Below are 20,348 nucleotides of genomic sequence, written 5' to 3'. Positions count from 1 at the left end.
TGATTGAAGTCCTGAAGAATCCTTCATTAAAGATAAATCTATCTTCAACCTCAGTCACCATAGGAAATCTAATTCCAGGGAATTATTACACATTCCTGGTTTCTGCTCTTACTGGAGAAAATACTGTAAAAGGAGACAGCAGTATTATCTCTACATACACAAGTGAGTTCTTATTGTAACAGAATGTGATGTCCATATGCAAATGTGGGAATTTTTTTATGTAGAAAAAGATGACACAGGATGAGCTAAACACTGATACATGAATATCCTAGACCGCCAGTAGCAATGTAAATGGAGTATCCTCTATTGTCTAAAGAAAAGATGGATTAACTTGTCATCATGATGGTTGATTCCTTGAAGTAGTTTATTAGGGACCTGAATCTCTTTTTTGAATGCAGTAATATGACAAGTTACATGTCATTTCTGGGAATCGGCCATCCATCCAAGGATTTATTCTGATTACCATATTTGAAGGGTCAGCCAGGCGATACTTGGATGGGAACCAGTGCTGTGTCTGGGGTTGGATCTTACTGGGGATCTCATGGGCCCAGCTAGTTGACTACCAACTAGAATCAATACTAATAAAGAGGTTAAAAAGAAAAGTAGACTAAAGGCCTCAAATTAAAGAGGATTTGATTAAGTGGGTGCACTGGGAGGGGGTACACCTAATGGAAAAAAAAGAAATTGTTAGTATAATATTTTAAAATGGAATATATATACTGATTCCCAATCTTTGAATTACTGAAAATTGATGCAATGCTTGATTCTGACATGGAGTTCTATTTTAGATTTTGATAAATAAAGTTATTAATAATAAAACACAAGACATTCTTGGTGTAAATATCATTATACTCCAGACAAAGTGACATTAGTTGTTAGTTATACTTTATTATTAGCATAGAAATAATGTTTTGCTTTCCTGTGGATCTTTTTCAATGTAAATGCATAGTCATTGCCTATCTGGAGTATGTGCAGGAGGAAAGAAAATCCTGGTATAATATTAACAAACTGTCATTATTGACAGATTTACTTAAATTTATTGTAGAACCTCATAATGTTTTAATGTATTATGTAGTTTTAATAAACCATTGCAGGATAAGGAATTATAACAAAATTTTATTTAAATATTTCAATGACAAATTAAATACCATTTGCACTAGCTAAAATAATATTAGGAATCATTGATAATAATTCAAATCAACTTGGAGCTCATTGTGCTTCTGAAAGTAATACCATATTGGAATAGGGACACGTCAAAAACTTTGTTTGGTGGGGGTCTCAATGCTGAGTCTCCACCATTAAAGATGGGTCATGGCAGCATGACAATGAACAGAAATACACAGCCAGGGCGAATAAGCGAGTAAGAAGTATTTCAAGCTCCTGGAGGGATCTAGCCAGTCTCTAGACCTTAAAGGGGTACTCCACTTAGGACATTTTACCCTTTTAATTCCTACCCATAATCTAAGCTTGTCTGTAATAGGTTTCTATTAAATGAATTGGGTCGTTTGTCTGCAGCACATCCTGAATCACACCCTGAAGCTGCAGAAAATCCTCACTTCTTGGTCCACATGGTCTCGTCTCGTTTGTCCTTCCCCTTAGACCAAAGTCACATAAACTCGGTCTCTTCTGTTGCCAGGCAAGCTGTAACACCTCATCTCTAATTCCACCCACCACTGACATCACACCAATCAGTGATCACCTGGCCAAAGGGCAGAGAAACAACAGAATAGTGATTAGCAGCACCAGGACGTACATGGACATCATTGATCATTAAGGGGTTAACTTCTGTTTTTTCTTATGTATTAAAAACGTATTTCTTGCAATAAAATGATTAAGTTATTTATTAAAGGGGTTGGCCACTTTATAGTAAAATTGCTCAGTGTACAGTATTAGTAAGTGTACTCACTGTATATACTGACAGCAGCTCCCTGTGTACCTCATAGAGCTAATATCAGACTCCCCTCCTCCAGGCTGGGCTGTCCTGCTCTGTGGTGTTTTGGTCCATAAGATTGCTTACATGGAGAAGCATGTGACCATGCCCCGCCCCCAGTGTCCACCACTGAGCCTGTATATGTCTATGGAGGACACAATGGACAGAGCATGGTCTCATACTCCTCCATATCAGCCATTTTATGGACAGAAACAAGACAGAGCAGGGCAGCCCAGCCTGGAGGAGGGGAGTCTGATTTTGGCTCTATGAGGTACACAGGGAGCTGCTGTCAGTATATACAGTGAGTACAATTACTAAAACTTTGTACTGACCTATTTTACTATAAAGTGGCCAACCCCTTTAAGTTCAGCATTTTTTACATTTGGCTTACAAATGTCCCCGCAGCTCTGGAGCTCTGAGGATTTATGTAGAAGTGCACTGCCTCTATATAAATACCGTGCACACGGAGCCCATCCATGCGAACAAAGTGAAACCTAATCCAGCTCAGAGCTGGCATAGGTTTCACTGTAATTTTTCCAAAGGAAAAGTGATAAATGCGGCAAAAACGCCCCCTTTGCGTGCTGCCGCATCCACCATAACACCCCCTCCCTGCCCCACTGGTGCAGGAGGAGCAGATGGCCCGATGCTAAGGAAATATCAGCAAATAGACCATTTGAGAATATTCTTACGCCGACCGGGCCCATCTGCGTGTAAAAAGGCATTTTAGCCTTTTAATAAATGTCCCCCTAAGTATTTAAAAACCATACAATGCGATTTTCAGGTTTTTCTTTAACAGATTCTGTCTCTCATAGTTTTAGTGTACGTAAAAAAATACTGACCTCTACATTCTTTGTAGGTGGGAAAACGTTCAAAATTGGCAATGAAAAACATATACATGAAATTAATTTATATATTTCTTGAATTTTTGTACTAGGACCTGACATAGTGAAGGATCTGACCATAGTGAATGTCACCACTACATCAGTGTCTCTTAGCTGGCTGCCACCAGAAGGAAATACAAGTTCTTATATGATTGAGGTCCCAGAGAATTCTTCACTAAATACAAATCTATCTTCAACCTCAGTCACCATAGGAAATCTAATTCCAGGGAATTATTACACATTCCTGGTTTATGTCCTTGTCCAGAGAAATACTATGATAGGAGACAGCTCTCAAATATCTGCATACACAAGTAAGTCCTTAAAATAATTGAAAGTTAAGGCTATATCTACAAACTGTAAAATAAAACCAAAATATGGCCATGACCACACTCTTTTTGGCAATTTGACGGACTGTTTTCTGAATAGCCGTCATTTAGCAGCCAAGTAATGGCCATTTTTTTAAAATAACAGATGTTAATTGACTGTGAAATGATAGCCATCCAAAAAAACAGCCGTGAAACAGCCAAAAAAGGTGTTGTGGGGTCAGGGCCTAAGACAGTAAAATAGGTAAAGAACACAGCTGTTTAATTTAATACACTGTGTTCATTGGGCAGCCTTCATGCCATTGACTCCAATGCATTCCATTAAGGTCAATTAAAATGCGGTAATGGTGGTCGTTATTTAAAAAAAAAAAAAAAGTGTTAACATAGGACATCATTGTGTTCTTTTTTAGCTGTAAAACAACAATTTTTTTAATCATGCTGGCCGTTAATAATGATCATGATCATAATTAGGCTATGTTCATATAGTGTAAAAAAAAAAAAAAGTCTGTTATTACCAAATTCACATAGGGGGAAATTTACTATTGAGTTTGAAACGTGCCATTTTTCTCCAGAGTATTTGTCTGTTTTTTCAACTAGCCAAATCGGACTAATTTAACAAACATTTCATAAATATGTGCAAAGTATATTCTCAGAATATTTTGCTTTTATTTTACTGTGTGTGAACATTGGACCAGCACTCTCTTCTTCAGCTAAGATTTTTAACCTGTGTCCTGTAAGAATGAGCAGTGCTTCTCTGTTGTGTGACTGTTCCCCTAGCAACCTGCCACTTTGGGCAAATATTGGGGAAGACGGCCGTATCATAACATAAACGGACACTTAGAATCTGTCTGTACCCGATATGTTACTGAAGTGAGAACATAGCCTTGGGAAACATCCCCAAGGCCGGGGGAAAAAGCAAAGATGACACCAGATTAGACTGAGATCATAGTGCAGACATGGTATCAGATAAGTCCCCCAAAACCTTCTCCTAATTTGGTTCCTTAGTCTATGTTCACACGGCATGTGTTTTAGGTAAAAAAAGGACGTTATTTATAATCATGGCTGCAAATAATGTTCATGAACATTATTTGCGGCTGTCATTGTGGGAACATAGCCTCAAACTCTTAAATTAAATCGGAAGAACAAAACATCAAATGTGATAGTACCTCATAACACATAATACAATGTTAATTGTACTCATAACACAAGTTGTACACAAGGTATAAATCCACAAGAAATAAGTGTTAGGCTATGTTCGGCAATGCCTTTTTTTGGCCATAGATTTGTAGCACATTATTAGACTATGTTCACAGACAGTATTTTTGCTCAGTATTTTGTTCAGTATTTTTCAACCAAAACCTTAGATGGATTAAAAACACAGAAAGGCTATGTTCATACTGCTGAAATTTAGTGGATGGCCACCATTCAATGGCAAATGATTACTGTTATTTAACAACAACGGCCATTGTTTTAAAATAATGGCAATTATTTGCCATTAAATGTCGGCCATCCACTCAGTTTCAACACTGTGTACAAAACCTTTCTGTGCTTTCAATCCACTCCTGGTTTTGGTTGAAAAGTACAGACCAAAATACTGAGCAAAAATACTGTGTGTGAACATAGTCTTTGATTAGATGTGTGAATCTAGCCTTAGCTGTGTTGACAGGGTTTCCTTCGGCCGCAATTCAGTTCTTTGCAGCGCCGCACGGGATCCCGGCCGGAGCGTATACGATGTGTATACACTCCGTCCGGGATCCCATAGATAAACATGCATGGTGTCTTGGCGTACAAAGTACGGCCGTTGTTGCCGATTGCAACAACTGCCATACTTTTTCGCTGTGTGAACATAGCCCCAATCTAATAACATGCTACAAGTCTATGGAAAAATGTCTGTCTGTACATGCATTATTTAGAAACAACCTTTTTGTAGACCCTCGTTGGATCCATTTTATTTTGACTATCTTTCTGTAGATAAGGTCTTCAGGAATGGAAAAGGTATTCCAGATGTGGTTTCACTAATGCTCCATAAATGCTCCATCACAATCACTATACGCCTCATACGCTACTACCTGATATTCTGAATGTTTGTAATTTTTTAAAGATAACATAAACATTATAGTAATCAACTCATGAGGAAAAAAAGTATTCTGTTAAGCTTCAGGCCAACATGGAACTGATTAATATAAATTTATGTTAAATTTGTGTTCTAGGACCTGACATAGTGAAGGACCTGGCTATAGTGAATGTCTCCACTACATCAGTGTCTCTTAGCTGGCTGCCACCAGAAGGAAATACAAGTTCTTATATAATTGAGGTCCCAGAGAATTCTTCACTAAATACAAATCTTTCTTCAACCTCCGTCACCATAGGAAATCTTATTCCAGGAAATTATTACACATTCTTGGTTTCTGCTCTTACTGGAGAAAATACTGCAAAAGGAGACAGCAATATTATATCTACCTACACAAGTGAGTACTTATAGAAAAAAAAACATTTTCTACTGTTTAACAGTTAACTATTATATAACAGTTCATATTTGGCAGATTATTCAGTTACTGTAGATTTACCAACCATAGTTGCTAGAATTTTCTTCCAAGTATATACTACTCTTTCAGTAGTTTTTATGTAGCGTAGTGTAAGTAGTGTTTTTTTCCTACTGATTCTGATTTTTCAGATTGTGTCTCCTCGTTCTTCTGTTCAGTTTCTTATTTACAAAACACTATCCTCCGAAATCTTAAGATGCCCTTTAACATATTTAAAGGTTTTGATCATGTCCCCTTTTTCCCCCAGACTATACAGGTAGAGAAGCCTTAGTCTTTTGCCTTTGCTCCAAACCATCCACCTTTTTGTAACCCCTATTTGGACCTGTTTTATTCTATAAATATCTTTTTGTAGGTGACGTTTCCAAAATTTGTCAAAGTTTTCTAGATGTGGTCTCACTAATGCTCCATACAGCAATATCACAATCTCTATACACTTTACATGTTACTACCTGATATTCTAAATATTTGAAATTGTTTTAACAAAACATAACTAACATAGTTGTCAACTTATAAATTCCTTTAAGCCTCAGGAAAACATGAAACTGATTAATATTAATTTATTTTAAATTTGTGTTCTAGGACCTGACAAAGTGAAAGCTCTGATCATAGTGAATGTCTCCACTACATCAGTGTCTCTTAGCTGGCTGCCACCAGATGGATATGCAAGTTCTTATATGATTGAGGTCCCAGAGAATTCTTCACTAAATACAAATCTTTCTTCAACCTCAGTCACCATAGGAAATCTAATTCCAGGGAATTATTACACATTCCTGGTTTCTGCTCTTACTGGAGAAAATACTGTAAAAGGAGACAGCAATAGTGGTACTACATACACAAGTGAGCAACTAATATAGTAGAAAGTTTTTTTCTATTGTCTAACAGTTAACTATTATGTAACAGTTTTTATTTGGCAGATTATAAATGGTGATTATAATACAAGGAGGCCATGTTCCCACTGAGTTGATTGGTCTCTGTTTTCAAGCTTAATATGAGCAATTCTTTGTACACGACTATATTCCAACACAGTTTTTCCAGTGGTGTTTGTTTTTTAGATAATTTTTTCAGGCATTTATATCTCAGAAAATGCTCCCAAATACTGAGTATGTGTGAACATAGCCTATTATGTAACTTTTATACTTAACAGTGAGTTGTCCAGTTGTTGTGTAGAAGAATAGAAGGTTGTTGGGGTCTTCTAGCTTGATAATGAACCAAAAACCCGCAGCCAGGGCAACTAAGGAGTGGGTCTATATGACGTTTTTAAAGGTCATTGTGTGGCCAAGCCAGTCTCTAGACCAGAGCCCAATAATAAAATCTTTGAAACGTAAACTCAATGTTGCCCAGATCTGGAGAGTGATCAGTGAGTTGTCCAGTTGTTGTGTAGAAGAATAGAAGGTTGTTGGGGTCTTCTAGCTTGATAATGAACCAAAAACACGCAGCCAGGGCAACTAAGGAGTGGGTCTATAAGACGTGTTTAACCCCTTAAGGACGGGGCCCATTTTCGTTTTTGCGTTTTCGGTTTTTCATCCTTGTGTTTAAAAGGCATAGCACTTGCATTTTTCCACCTAGAAACCCATATGAGCCCTTATTTTTTGCGTCACTAATTGTACTTTGCAACTGCAGACTGAATTTTTGCATTAAGTATACTACGAAACCAGAAAAAAATTCAAAGTGTGGTGAAATTGAAAAAAAAAAACGCATTACTTTTATTTGGGGGAACTGTGTTTTTACGCCATTCACCCTGGGGTAAAACTTCCTCAAGTCGTTACGATTAAAATGATATATAACATGTATAACTTATATTGTATCTGATGGCCTATAAAAAATTCAAACCATTGTTAACAAATATACGTTCCTTAAAATCGCTCCATTCCCAGGCTTATAGCGCTTTTATCCTTTGGTCTATGGGGCTGTGTCAGGTGTCATTTTTTGTGCCATGATGTGTTCTTTCTATCGGTACCTTGATTGCGCATATACGACTTTTTGATCGCTTTTTATTAAATTTTTTCTGGATTTGATGCGACCAAAAATGCGCAATTTTGCACTTTGGGATTTTTTTGCGCTGACGCCGTTTACCGTGCGAGATCAGGAATGTGATTAATTAATAGTTTGGCCGATTTTGCACGCGGCGATAGCAAATATGTTTATTTATTTATTTATTTGTTTACTTTTATTTAAAACCTGGGAAAAGGGGGGTGATTCAGACTTTTATTGGGGGAGGGGGCTTTTTACTATAAACAACACTTTTTTTTTTTTTTTTACACATATACTAGAAGCCCCCCTGGGGGACTTCTAGTATATATACTTTGATCTCTCATTGAGATCTCTGCAGCATAGATATGCTGCAGAGATCAATGAGATAGGCACTCGTTTACTTCCGGCTGCTGCAGCCGGAAGTAAACGAGTGTCGAGCCGGGGACGGTGCCATCTTGGACGAGTCTACGGCCGGCATCAGTAACGGAGATCGCTCCTCCGGGACAACGTCCCGGAGGAGCGATCTCCCCCACTAGACACCAGGGAAAGGTTGCCTCCGGTAATCGGAGGCAGCTGTCAACTTTGACAACTGCCTCCGATTAGCTAATTAGCGGCGGTCCCGGGCTACACGCGGCACCCGGGACCGCGGCGCTTTAAAGTGCTAATGAGGACATATGACGTACCGGTACGTCATATGTCCTTAAGAGGTTAAAGGTCATTGTGTGGCCAAGCCAGTCTCTAGACCAGAGCCCAATAAAAAATCTTTGAAACGTAAACTCAATGTTGCCCAGATCTGGAGAGTATCTGTATGGTGGAGAAGGACAAAATCCCTTCTGCAGTGTGTGCAAACCTTGCCAAGAACTACAGGAAATGTCTGACCTTTGTAAATGCAAACAAAGGTTTCTGTCCCTAATATTTCTGTTTTTCTATTGTGTCAGAATTTTATGTAGCAAAATTCTAATTGATTTTTTAAAATCATACACTGTAATATGTTTTTCCCTATAGACTCTATCTCCCATAGTCTAAGTATTAGTACAATTAAAAATAAAGACCTCTCTATTCTTTGTAGGTGAGAAAACTTGCAAAATCGGCAGTGTGTTACTTTTTCCCCCACTTTATTATGTTTTTTAAATACATATAAATTAAATACAGCGATTTATTGATTTCTTGATTTTTTTTGTACTAGGATCTGGCATAGTTAAGGATCTGACCATAGTGAACACCACCACTACATCAGTGTCTCTCAGTTGGCTGCCATCCGAGGAATTTGCAAGTTTATATCTGATACATGTTCTGGAGGATTCTTCACTAAATACAAATGTTACTTCAACCTCAGTCACCATAAAAAATCTGATTCCTGGAAAACATTACACGTTCCTGGTTTATGTCCTATCTATAGGAAATACTATGAAAGGAGAGAGCACTCAAATAACTTCATACACAAGTAAATTCTTAAAATAGTTCAAACACAGCCTTTTCAATAGAATTTAATAATGTGCTACAGTACATTAAAGTCTATTGGAAAACAGTTATCTGTGCATACATTGTAAATAATAATACCGTGTTTCCCCGAAAGTAAGACAGTGTCTTACGTTCTTTTTACTCCCAAAAGTCCCACTATGTCTTACTTTTGGGGTATGTCTTATATTGGACAGGGGTGTATGACTGTATAGGGGGGGGAGACAGGGGTGTATGACTGTATAGGGGGGCGGACAGGGGTGTATGACTGTATAGGGGGGGGAAACAGGGGTGTATGACTGTATAGGGGGGCGGACAGGGGTGTATGACTGTAGTCCCCTCAGTAACAGTGCAGGACTGTAACATAGGAGGAATGGATGTGCTGCAGCTGGCAGGATAACACACACAGCTATAAGTTATCCCGCCTGCTGCAGCCCATTATTCCTCCTATCCTGTACTGTTACTGAGGGGATGAGATGACAGGTCAGCTGTCACACGTTGTCCTGTGTGTGCAGGGAGGCGGCCATGTCAGAGCTGGAGGAGCAGCAGCACGTGAGGGCGGCTGTCCTGTACTCCCCTCAGTGAGCAGGGACGCCGGACCGGACGGGTGGTGGGCGCATGGACGGTGCGGCAGGACGGGGCCTCAGAGAGGGCGGACAGGTGCGCGCACGGGGGGTGGGGGGAAGGTCGCTTGGACCAGACGGGGGCGGTGCGGGCAGTCACCTGGGCCCTGCTGCTCCTTCAGCTCCCGCACCAATACCGGCGTCCCTGCACATGACGTGCAGCGCTCGTGCCGGGCCGCGCGTGTGTGTGTGTGCGCGCGCGTGCGAGCCTCTGACAGGACGGGCGCAGGGACATAAAAGTACAAAAATACCGCCCTATGTACTATGTCTTACATTCGGGGTATGTCTTACTTTAGCCCAGCCCCCGAAAGTCCAACTATGTCTTACTTTCGGGGGTGTCTTACTATCGGGGAAACACGGTAATAAAAAAATTACAATGTGTGCAAATACTGACATTTTTCCAAAGACTTTAGACTAGGTTTATTAAACTGTTAAAGGAAAAAGCTGTGCAGGCTATTTTTTTTCCACAAGTGACAGAGAAAAGCAATAAGATCCTCTTACTTCCCCGGCTCTAGCACTGGTGGTCGCATACCACCGTATACGACCACCAGTACTGGAGCCGGAAAGGTGAGAGCTTGTTATTTTGTTTATCCTCCCCCTCCTCTGCACTTGTAAAAAAAGAGGTGTGCCCGGAGTTTTCCTTTAAAGTCAATTGTATATTGTCTGGCAGTGCACACACTGCATGTAATAATATTCATCCATCAGGCTATGTTCACACTATGTCCTTTTTTTGGCCATTCTGCAACCATTTTTTGAACAGCTATCATTATGGCCCTTTGCCATAGTGGCTGTTATTTGCCCTTATTTTTACATTTTGGGAACATTGCTTAACAGTTAACTATTCAGCAACAGTTTTTCTTTGCCACATTACTAAATGGTGATTATAATATGAGGAGACTTTGTTCCCAATCTGATTTTTCTTTTTTTCCTATCTGACCTTTTATGAGCCTTTTATATATATATATATATATATATATATATATATATATATATATACAGTATATATATATATATATATATATATATATATATATATATATATATATATATATAGCCATGTTCCAACACAGTTTTTTTTAGAAGTGTGTGTTGAGTAGTTACTGAAAGATTTTTAGCAGAAAAAAACTACCCGGTCCATTGAGTCTCCCTTTATTGTATTCTTTTTATTATCATTTTAGGATAGATATATGTTTATTCCAGGCATGTTTAAATTCCGTAACTGTACATTTTGAAACTACATCTGCAAAAAAAAATGGTAAACGGCTATGTTCACACAAAATAATTTTTTAGCCATCATTGCCAATGGGCCTCAAAAAGCCATCGAGTATTTGGCATTGATGGAACATACCCCCAAAGACCCCCAAACTCCCCCACTGCCGCCCCAACCGCATCCCCAGCACGTACCAGCTGGTCCTTTGTGCAGCGTCTCCTCGCTGCCTCTCTCCCTGCAGTAATCATCAAGTGTAAGTGACAGGAGCAGCTGCTGTCACTTACTAATCAGGAGCCCTGCAGTGTGGATGCGGGGGTCCTGATTGTTTTCTCGGACTTCCGGAGGTAATCTGATCAAGAATCTTGTCATAGAGCCTGCCTCAGGCAGATCTATAAAGGATGGTCGATAACACTGATCAATGCTATGTTATGACATAGCATTAACCAGTGTATGCAATCTAATGATTACAGGAAATAGTCTCCAGAGGGACTTAAAAATTAAAAATATTTTTGAAAGTATCCCAAAGCCTCAACACCAATAAAAGTTAAAAACACCCCACTTTCACATTTTACAAATAAAACATGTAAAGATAACTAAATAAACATATATATTGTGGCATGAGTAATTGTCAGATCTATTAAAAAATAACAATAGTATTCCTGTATGGTAACCAGTGTAAATACAAAGAGGGAAAAAAATACCAGGAGTGCTGATTTTTTGTTAGATTATACTGTATATAAAAAAGTTAATATAAAGTGATCAAAACATCCGATTTACACAAATATGATACTAATAAAAACTAAAAATCATGACTCAGAAAATTACATCCAATACAGCCTGGTAGGTAAAAAATTAAATCGGCATAAGAGTAATAATAGTGCAATTTTAATTATAACTATTTGGGGAAAAAAAACAACTTTAACTGTAAGAAATAAATTAGAAAAGTTATGAAAACATGCATATGGTTGTGTTTGGACTGACGTATAGGAAAAAGATATCATGTCAATTTTACGGCAAAATGTACAAAGTAGACACAACCCCCCCCCCCAAAAGTTACAAAATAGCATTTTTTTCCAAATTCACCCAATAAAAAAATATATTTGGTAAATGGTAGATTGAAATGTGTGATTTGAAGTACACTTGTTCCTAAAAGAAAAATATATATATCCCTGTAAATAGAATAATAAAATTAATACACTCATTTAGACCAATTGGGGCTTATTTATATGTTGAGAAATATAAAGGTTATGTTTTCTTAACCTAGAAAATATAACCATTATACTTTTCAACATATGAGGGGGGGGGGGTATTATTAAAAAGGTTTATATCTCTTTAAGCTTCAGTAAACAATGAAACCTATTAATATGAATTAATTTCAAATTTGTGTTCTAGGACCTGACATAGTGAAAGCTCTGACCATAGAGACTGTCACCACTACATCAGTGTCTCTTAGCTGGCTGCCACCAGGAGGAAATACAAGTTCTTATATGATTGAGGTCCCAGAGAATTCTTCACTAAATACAAATGTCTCTTCAACCTCAGTCACCATAGGAAATCTAATTCCAGGGAATTATTACACCTTCCTGGTTTCTGCTCTTACTGGAGAAAATACTGTAAAAGGAGACAGCAATAGTCGTACTACATACACAAGTGAGCACCTAATATAGTAGAAAGTGTTTCTCTTTTGTCTAACAGTTAGCTATTGTGCAGCAGTTTTTATTTGGCAGATTAAAAAATGGTGCGTATACTATAAGGAGGCCATGTTCCCAGTAAGTTGATTGTTCTCTGATTTCAGGCTTATTATGAACACTTTTTGTACAAAGCTATGTTCCAAAATAGTTCAATTAGTTAAGTTTGATTTTTCAAAATTTTTATCTCAGAAAATTCCCCCAAATTCTGAGTGTGTGTAAACATAGTCCAATATGTAACTTTTGTTGCTAGAAGAATAGAAGGTTGTCTTTGGAAAAGGACTACCTGGTCCATCTAGTCTTCTTATATATTATTTCTTTTCTTATCATTCTAGAAAATATACATATATATGTTTATTCCAGGCATGTTCGAATTCAGTTGCTGTAGGTTTACCAACCACATCTGCTAGGAATTTCTTACAAGTATATACTACTCTTTCAGTAAAGTAGTGCTTTCCCTCGTATAGGTTCTGAGTTTTCCTTCAACTAACCCCATATTGTGTCGTCTTGTTCTTCGGTTTGGTTTATTTTTTAAAACCACTACCCTCGTAAACCATTTTAAACCTTTTAACAAAGGTAAAGATTTCAATCACGCCCTCTCTTTCCCTTTTTTCTTCTAGGCTATACAGATAAAGATCCTTTATTTTTTTCCATTAGGTTTTAGGCTTCAGTCCGTCCACCAATTTTGTAGACCCTCTTTGGACCTGTTTTACTTTATCAATATCTTTTTGTAGGTGAGGTCTCCACATCTGGACACAGTATTCCACATTTGATTGCAATAATTCTCCATACAGCAGGATCACATTCGCGACATGCTTTGTAGGCTACTATGTGATATTTTGAATATTGTTTTATTTCTTTTAAGAAAATATAACCAGTATAGTTGTCAGCTCGTGTGGAAGCAAAAAATGATAATAAAATTATGCCTTTAAGCCTTGGGAAAACATGAAACTGATTAACTTGAATTGATATCAAAATTGTGTTCTAGGACCTGACATAGTGAAAGCTCTGACCATAGTGCATGTCACCACTACATCAGTGTCTCTTAGCTGGCTGCCACCAGAAGGAAATACAAGTTCTTATATGATTGAGGTTCCAGAGAATTCTTCACTAAATACAAATCTTTCTTCAACCTTCGTCACCTTACAAAACCTTATTCCTGGAAATTATTACACATTCCTGGTTTCTGCTCTTACTGGAGGAAATACTGTAAAAGGAGACAGCAATAGTCGTACTACATACACAAGTGAGCACCTAATATAGTAGAAAGTTTTTTCTTTTGTCTAACAGTTAGCTATTGTGCAGCAGTTTTTATTTGGCAGATTAAAAAATGGTGCTTAAATTATAAGGAGGCCATATTCCCAGTAAGTTGATTGCCCCAAATTCTGTGTGTGTAAGCATAGCCCAATATGTAATTTTTATAATAAACATTAAGTTGTTTCTAGAAGAATATAAGGTTGTCTTTGGAAAAGGTCCATCTAGTCTGCTTTTGAATTATTAACTTTCTTACCATTCTAGGATAGATATATGTTTATTCCAGGCATGTTCAAATTCAGTTACTGTAGGTTTTCCAATCCCATTTGTTAGGAATTTATTCCAAGTATATACTACTCTTTCAGTAAAGTAGTGCTTTCTCGTATTGGTTCTGAGTTTTCTGCCAAATAACCTCAAATTGTGTCGTCTTGTTTTTTGGTTTGGTTTGTTTTTTAAAAACACTAGCCTCATAAACCTTATAAACCTTTTAACATAGGTAAAGGTTTCAATCATGCCCTCTCTTTAAGTTTTTTCTTCCAAGCTATACAGATAAAGATCCTTTATTCTTTTCCATTAGGTTTAAGGCTTCAGTCCGTTCACCCATGTTGTAGACCCTCTTTGGACCTGTTTTACTTTATCAATATCTTTTTGTAGGTGAGGTCTCCACAGCTGGACACAGTACTCCAGAAGTTGTTTCAGTAATGCTCTATACAGCGGAATCACATTCACTATACACTTTGTAGGCTACTATGTGATATTCTTTATATTGTTTTAGATCTTTTAATAAAATATAACCAGTATAGTTCTCAGCTCATGAGGAAACAAAAAATGATAATAAAATTATGCCTTTAAGCCTCAGGAAAACATGAAACTGATTAACTTGAATTGATTTCAAATTTCTGTTCTAGGACCTGACATAGTGAAAGCTCTGTCTATAGTGAATGTCACCACTACATCAGTGTCTCTTAGCTGGCTGCCACCAGAAGGAAATACAAGTTCTTATATGATTGAGGTCCCAGAGAATTCTTCACTAAATACAAATCTTTCTTCAACCTTCGTCACCTTACAAAACCTTATTCCTGGAAATTATTACACATTCCTGGTTTCTGCTCTTACCGGAGGAAATACTGTAAAAGGAGACAGCAATAGTCGTTCTACATACTCAAGTGAGCACCTAATAAAGTAGAAAATGTTTTTTTTTGTCTAACAGTTAGTTTTTGTGCAGCAGTTTTTATTTGGCAGATTAAAAAAATGGTGCTTATCCTATAAGGAGGCCATGTTCCCAGTTAGTTGATTGGTTTCTGTTTTCAGGCTCATTATAAACCATTTTTGTACAAAGTTATGGTCTAACATAGTTCAATTAGCTGTGTTTGATTTTACTAAATTTTTATCTCTGAAAATTGCCCCAAAACTGTGTGTGTAAACATAGCCCAATATGTAACTTTTATAATAAACATTAAGTTGTTCCTAGAAGAATATAAGGTTGTATTTGGAAAAGGACTTCCTGGTCCATCTATTCTGCATTTGAATTATTACCTTTCTTATCATTCTAGGATAGATATATGTTTATTCCAGACATGTTCGAATTCAGTTGCTATAGGTTTACCAACCACATTTGTTAGGAATTTCTTCCAAGTATATACTACTCTTTCAGTAAAGTAGTGCTTTCCCTCGTATAGATTCTGAGTTTTCCTTCAACTAACCCCAGATTGTGTCGTCTTGTTCTTCGGTTTGGTTTCTTTTTTAAAATCAGTACCCTCGTAAACCTTATAACCTTTTAACATAGGTAAAGGTTTCAATCATGCCCTCTCTTTCCCTTATTTTTTCTAGGCTCTACAGATAAAGATCCTTTATTCTTTTCCATTAGGTTTTAGGCTTCAGCCCGTTCACCAATTTTGTAGACCCTCTTTGGACCTGTTTTACTTTATCAATATTTTTTTGTAGGTGAGGTCTCCACAGCTGGATACAGTATTCCAGATGTGGTTTCAGTAATGCTCCATACAGCAGAATCACATTTGCTATAAGCTTTGTAGGCTACTATGTGATATTCTTAATATTGTTTTATATCTTTTAATAAAATATAATCAGTATAGTTGTCAACTCATGAGGAAACAAAAAATGATAATAAAATTATGCCTTTAAGCCTTGGAAAAACATGAAACTGATTAACTTGAATTCACTTCAAATTTGTGTTCTAGGACCTGACATAGTGAAAGCTCTGACCATAGTGCATGTCACCACTACATCAGTGTCTCTTAGCTGGCTGCCACCAGAAGGAAATACAAGTTCTTATATGATTGAGGTCCCAGAGAATTCTTCACTAAATACAAATCTTTCTTCAACCTCCATCACCATACAAAACCTTATTCCTGGAAATTATTACTCATTCCTGGTTTCTGCTCTTACTGGAGGAAATACTGTGAAAGGAGACAGCAATAGTGGTTCTACATACACAAGTGAGCACCTAATATAGTAAAAAAGTGTTTTTCTTTTGTCTAACAGTTAGCTATCGTGCAGCAGTTTTTATTTGGCAGATTAAAAAATGGTGCTTATACTATAAGGAGGCCATGTTCTCAGTAAGTTGATTGGTTTCTGTTTTCAGGCTCATTATAAACCATTTTTGTGTAAACAAAGATCAATATGTAACTTTTATAATAAACATTAATTTGTTCCTAGAAGAATATAAGGTTGTATTTGGAAAAGGACTTCCTGGTCCATCTAGTCTGCTTTTGAATTATTACCTTTCTTATCATTCTAGGATTTATTCCAAGCATGTTCGCATTCAGTTGCTGTAGGTTTACCAACCACATTTGTTAGGAATTTCTTCCAAGTATATACTACTCTTTCAGTAAAGTAGTGCTTTCTCATATTGGTTCTGAGTTTTCTGCCAACTAACCTCAGATTGTGTCGTCTTGTTCTTTGGTTTGGTTTGTTTTTTAAAAACTCTACCCTCGTAAACCTTATAAACCTTTTAACATAGGTAAAGGTTTCAATCATGTCCTCTCTAAGTTTTCTTTTCTAGGCTATACAGATAAAGATCCTTTATTCTTTTCCATTAGGTTTAAGGCTTCAGTCCGTTCACCAATTTTTTATACCCTCTTTGGACCTGTTTTACTTTATCAATATCTTTTTGTAGGTGAGGTCTCCACAACTGGACACAGTATTCCAGATATGGTTTCAATAATGCTTCATACAGCGGAATCACATTTGCTATACGCTTTGTAGGCTACTATGTGATATTCTTAATATTGTTTTATTTATTTTAAAAAAATATAAACGGTATAATTCTCAACTAGTGATGAGCGAGTACTAAAATGCTCGGGTGCTCGTTACTCGAGCCGAGTACTTCCCGATACTCGAAGTCAATGGGAGACTCGAGCATTTTTTGAGGGGACTCAAGTTCGGTAGAGAGAAGGTTGTGTGAAAACCTGTCAACTTTAGAAATAGATGGAAACACAACGGAAATGGAGAGGAAACAGCAGCGGCAGCATGTATGCATGCCTCTGAGGCTGCCTTATGGCACCATTATGCCTAATTCTGTGCAACAGCCTGGTTAAAACAGAGGTAGGCATAGGGATCACCCAAAAACTCCCAAAAGCCTGACACAGCATGGCATTGAGAACACAGGGAACCATTAAAACAGAGGTAGCTTATCATGAACCACCCAAAAATTTCAGCCTGACACAGCATAGCGGTGAGGACAGAGTGAACAAGGTAGAAGCGGTAGCAAGTCAGCCTTCCAAAATTTATACCAGACCTAGCATGGCAGTGAGCTCACAGAGAACCATTAAAAGTGAGTGAGGAAGAAAGTGAGCCTCCCCAAAATTAGGCCAAACACTGCATGGTATTGAGCACACCGAGAACTGCCGGGATCAGCAGTAGCCAACATGGAGGCCAGGCAGGAGCAACAGTAACCAACATGGAGGCCAGGCAGGAGCAACAGTAGTTAACATGGAGGCCAGGCAGGATAAGCAGTAGCAAACATGGAGGCAAGGGCAGGCACACCAGTAGTCAGCAGTAGTCAACAGGGATGCCAGTTAAGGCCCAGCAGTAGCCAACATGGAGGCAAGGGCAGGCACCACAGTAGTCAGCAGTAGTCAACATGGATGCCAGTAAAGGCCCAGCAGTAGTATACATGGATGCCAGTTAAGGGGCAGCAGTAGCCAACATGGAGGCAAGGGCAGGCACACCAGTAGTCAGCAGTAGTCAACATGGATGCAAGTTAAGGCCCAGCAGTAGCCAACATGGAGGCAAGGGCAGGCACCACAGTAGTCATCAGTAGTCAACATGGATGCCAGTAAAGGCCCAGCAGTAGTCTACATGGATGCCAGTTAAGGCCCAGCAGTAGCCAACATGGAGGCAAGGGCAGGCACACCAGTAGTCAACATGGATGCCCGTTAAGGCCCAGCAGAAGCCAACATGGAGGCAAGGGCAGGCACCACAGTAGTCAGCAGTAGTCAACATGGATGCCAGTAAAGGCCCTGCAATAGTCAACATGGATGCCAGTTAAGGCCCTGCAATAGTCAACATGGATGCCAGTTAAGGCCCAGCAAAAAGGAGGCAAGGGCAGGCCCAGCAGTAGTCAACATGGATGCCAGTAAAGGCCCAGCAGTAGTCAACATGGATGCCAGTAAAGGCCCAGCAGTAGTCAACATGGATGCCAGTAAAAGCCCAGCAATAGTCAACATGGATGCCAGTTAAGGGCCAGCAAAAAGGAGGCAAGGGCAGGCACACCTAGTGAGGCTCCCTAAAACTAGGCCAGACACTGCAGGGCCTTGAACACACAGAGAGCCATTTCAAGTGAGTGAGGAAGCTAGTGAGGCTCCCCAAAACTAGGCCAGACACAGTATGGCATTCAGCACACAGAGAGCCATTACAAGTGAGTGAGGAAGCTAGTGAGGCTCCCCCAAAACTAGGTAAGACAGTGCAGGGCCTTGAACACACAGAGAACCATAACAAGTGAGTAAGGAAGCTAGTGAGCCTCCCAAAAATTGGAGTGAGTCCAGGGGCTGGGATATGTAGTGGACATGAACCCGGGTGCTGACAGCTAACTGGCTAGGCCAGTTGTCAGTCAGTACACTTGATGCCTCTCGACCGGGGGTGGTGAGGCCCCGGCCACGGGTTGACAAAATAAAAACAAAAAAACAGCAGGCTGGTTGGCGAGGGCGCGATCGGTGGGCCCCCGTCAACCAGTCCCGCTCCTCCGCAGACTTAGTGTGATGTCAGAGCATGGCAGTGAGGACACAGAGAACAATACAGTCTGCTTAAGAGGCCACGGAATTTGATTAAATACACTTTCAATCCTTTAAAGAGTCTCTAAGAGACGGCAAGTGCGGTAGACTGTGTATTAAAAAGACCTGGTCAATCCTGCCTTCAAAAAGGCTACTACAACATCCAAAATAGGAAAAAGGCTACTGGTAAAAGGCCTGGTCAATCTTGCCTTCAAAACGGCTAAAACATTCAAGGAAGGTAGAAGGTGCTGTTCAGCAGTTTGTGCACCGCCTGTTGGCGCTTACCCACGGCAGTGCTGCTGCGCCTAAAACTAAAATAGCCGGATTATGGCTAGATTTAGCCTCACACCCTCATGCAGTTGTGCGTGATAGGCATCTCTTTGGAGGTAGGGACGAAGAATAACAATACACTCTTCTTAAGAGGCCCCGAGCTAAAAAATGAAAGGACAGCAGAGAATCCCCGCAAGTTCACATCCACAGGTCATATGGTTTGAAATGGATAACACAAGGGTGCTAAATTAGGATCCACCATTATCACTGTCTGTTCCTTTGAACAGTGAAAATTGCACTTTAATTGAAGTCGATTTGATTTTAAAATTTAAATTGAAGGCTAGAAAATAAAAAAAATTAAGTGTCCATTACAGGCAAGGGCAGGCACACCAGTAGTCTACATGGGTGCCAGTTAAGGCCCAGCAACAACGAGGCAAGGGCAGGCACACCAGTAGGCTACATGGGTGCCAGTTAAGGCCCACAACAACTAGGCAAGGGCAGGCACACCAGTAGTCTACATGGGTGCCAGTTAAGGCCCAGCAACAACGAGGCAAGGGCAGGCACACCAGTAGTCTACATGGGTGCCAGTTAAGGCCCAGCAACAACAAGGCAAGGGCAGGCACACCAGTAGCCTACATGGGTGCCAGTTAAGGCCCAGCAGTAGCCAACAAGTAGCCAACAACCCCCAGCACCCTTTCGATTTTCAATTTGACTGTAGCAGTTGGGGTAACATTCCCTGCATAATGTAACTACTGACTTCTACCCCCGCCACCACCCTTTTGATTTTCAATTTGACTGCATTCCCTGCATAATATGACTCACCACCTCTCCCCCATCGCTGTTTTGATTTTGAATTTGACTTTCATCCTTGAGGATCTGGCAATTGTCTCATGCAAAGTGATCATCACTTGAGGGGTAGTGTAGTACAAATCCCAGCAATACAGTGTAGTACCCACTAGTTTAGGG

General features: G+C 39.2%; 1 protein-coding gene across 1 annotated transcript; it reads left to right on the top strand.

Annotated features, from left to right (window-relative positions):
- The first annotated feature begins 3,052 nt into the window (after nucleotides 1–3,052).
- Nucleotides 3,053–6,415, top strand: LOC138794712 (receptor-type tyrosine-protein phosphatase eta-like). Its single transcript, XM_069973540.1, has 4 exons — nucleotides 3,053–3,122; nucleotides 5,345–5,602; nucleotides 6,257–6,360; nucleotides 6,407–6,415. The coding sequence occupies exons 1-4, from the start codon at nucleotides 3,086–3,088 to the stop codon at nucleotides 6,413–6,415; spliced, it is 408 nt and encodes a 135-aa protein (XP_069829641.1). The 5' UTR covers nucleotides 3,053–3,085.
- The last annotated feature ends 13,933 nt before the right edge of the window (nucleotides 6,416–20,348 follow it).

This window comes from Dendropsophus ebraccatus, chromosome 6, assembly GCF_027789765.1.
Source record: "Dendropsophus ebraccatus isolate aDenEbr1 chromosome 6, aDenEbr1.pat, whole genome shotgun sequence".
In the NCBI taxonomy this organism is placed as follows: domain Eukaryota; kingdom Metazoa; phylum Chordata; class Amphibia; order Anura; family Hylidae; genus Dendropsophus; species Dendropsophus ebraccatus.
Note: the sequence above shows the minus strand (reverse complement) of the source record. Positions and strands in the feature narration are given on the sequence as shown.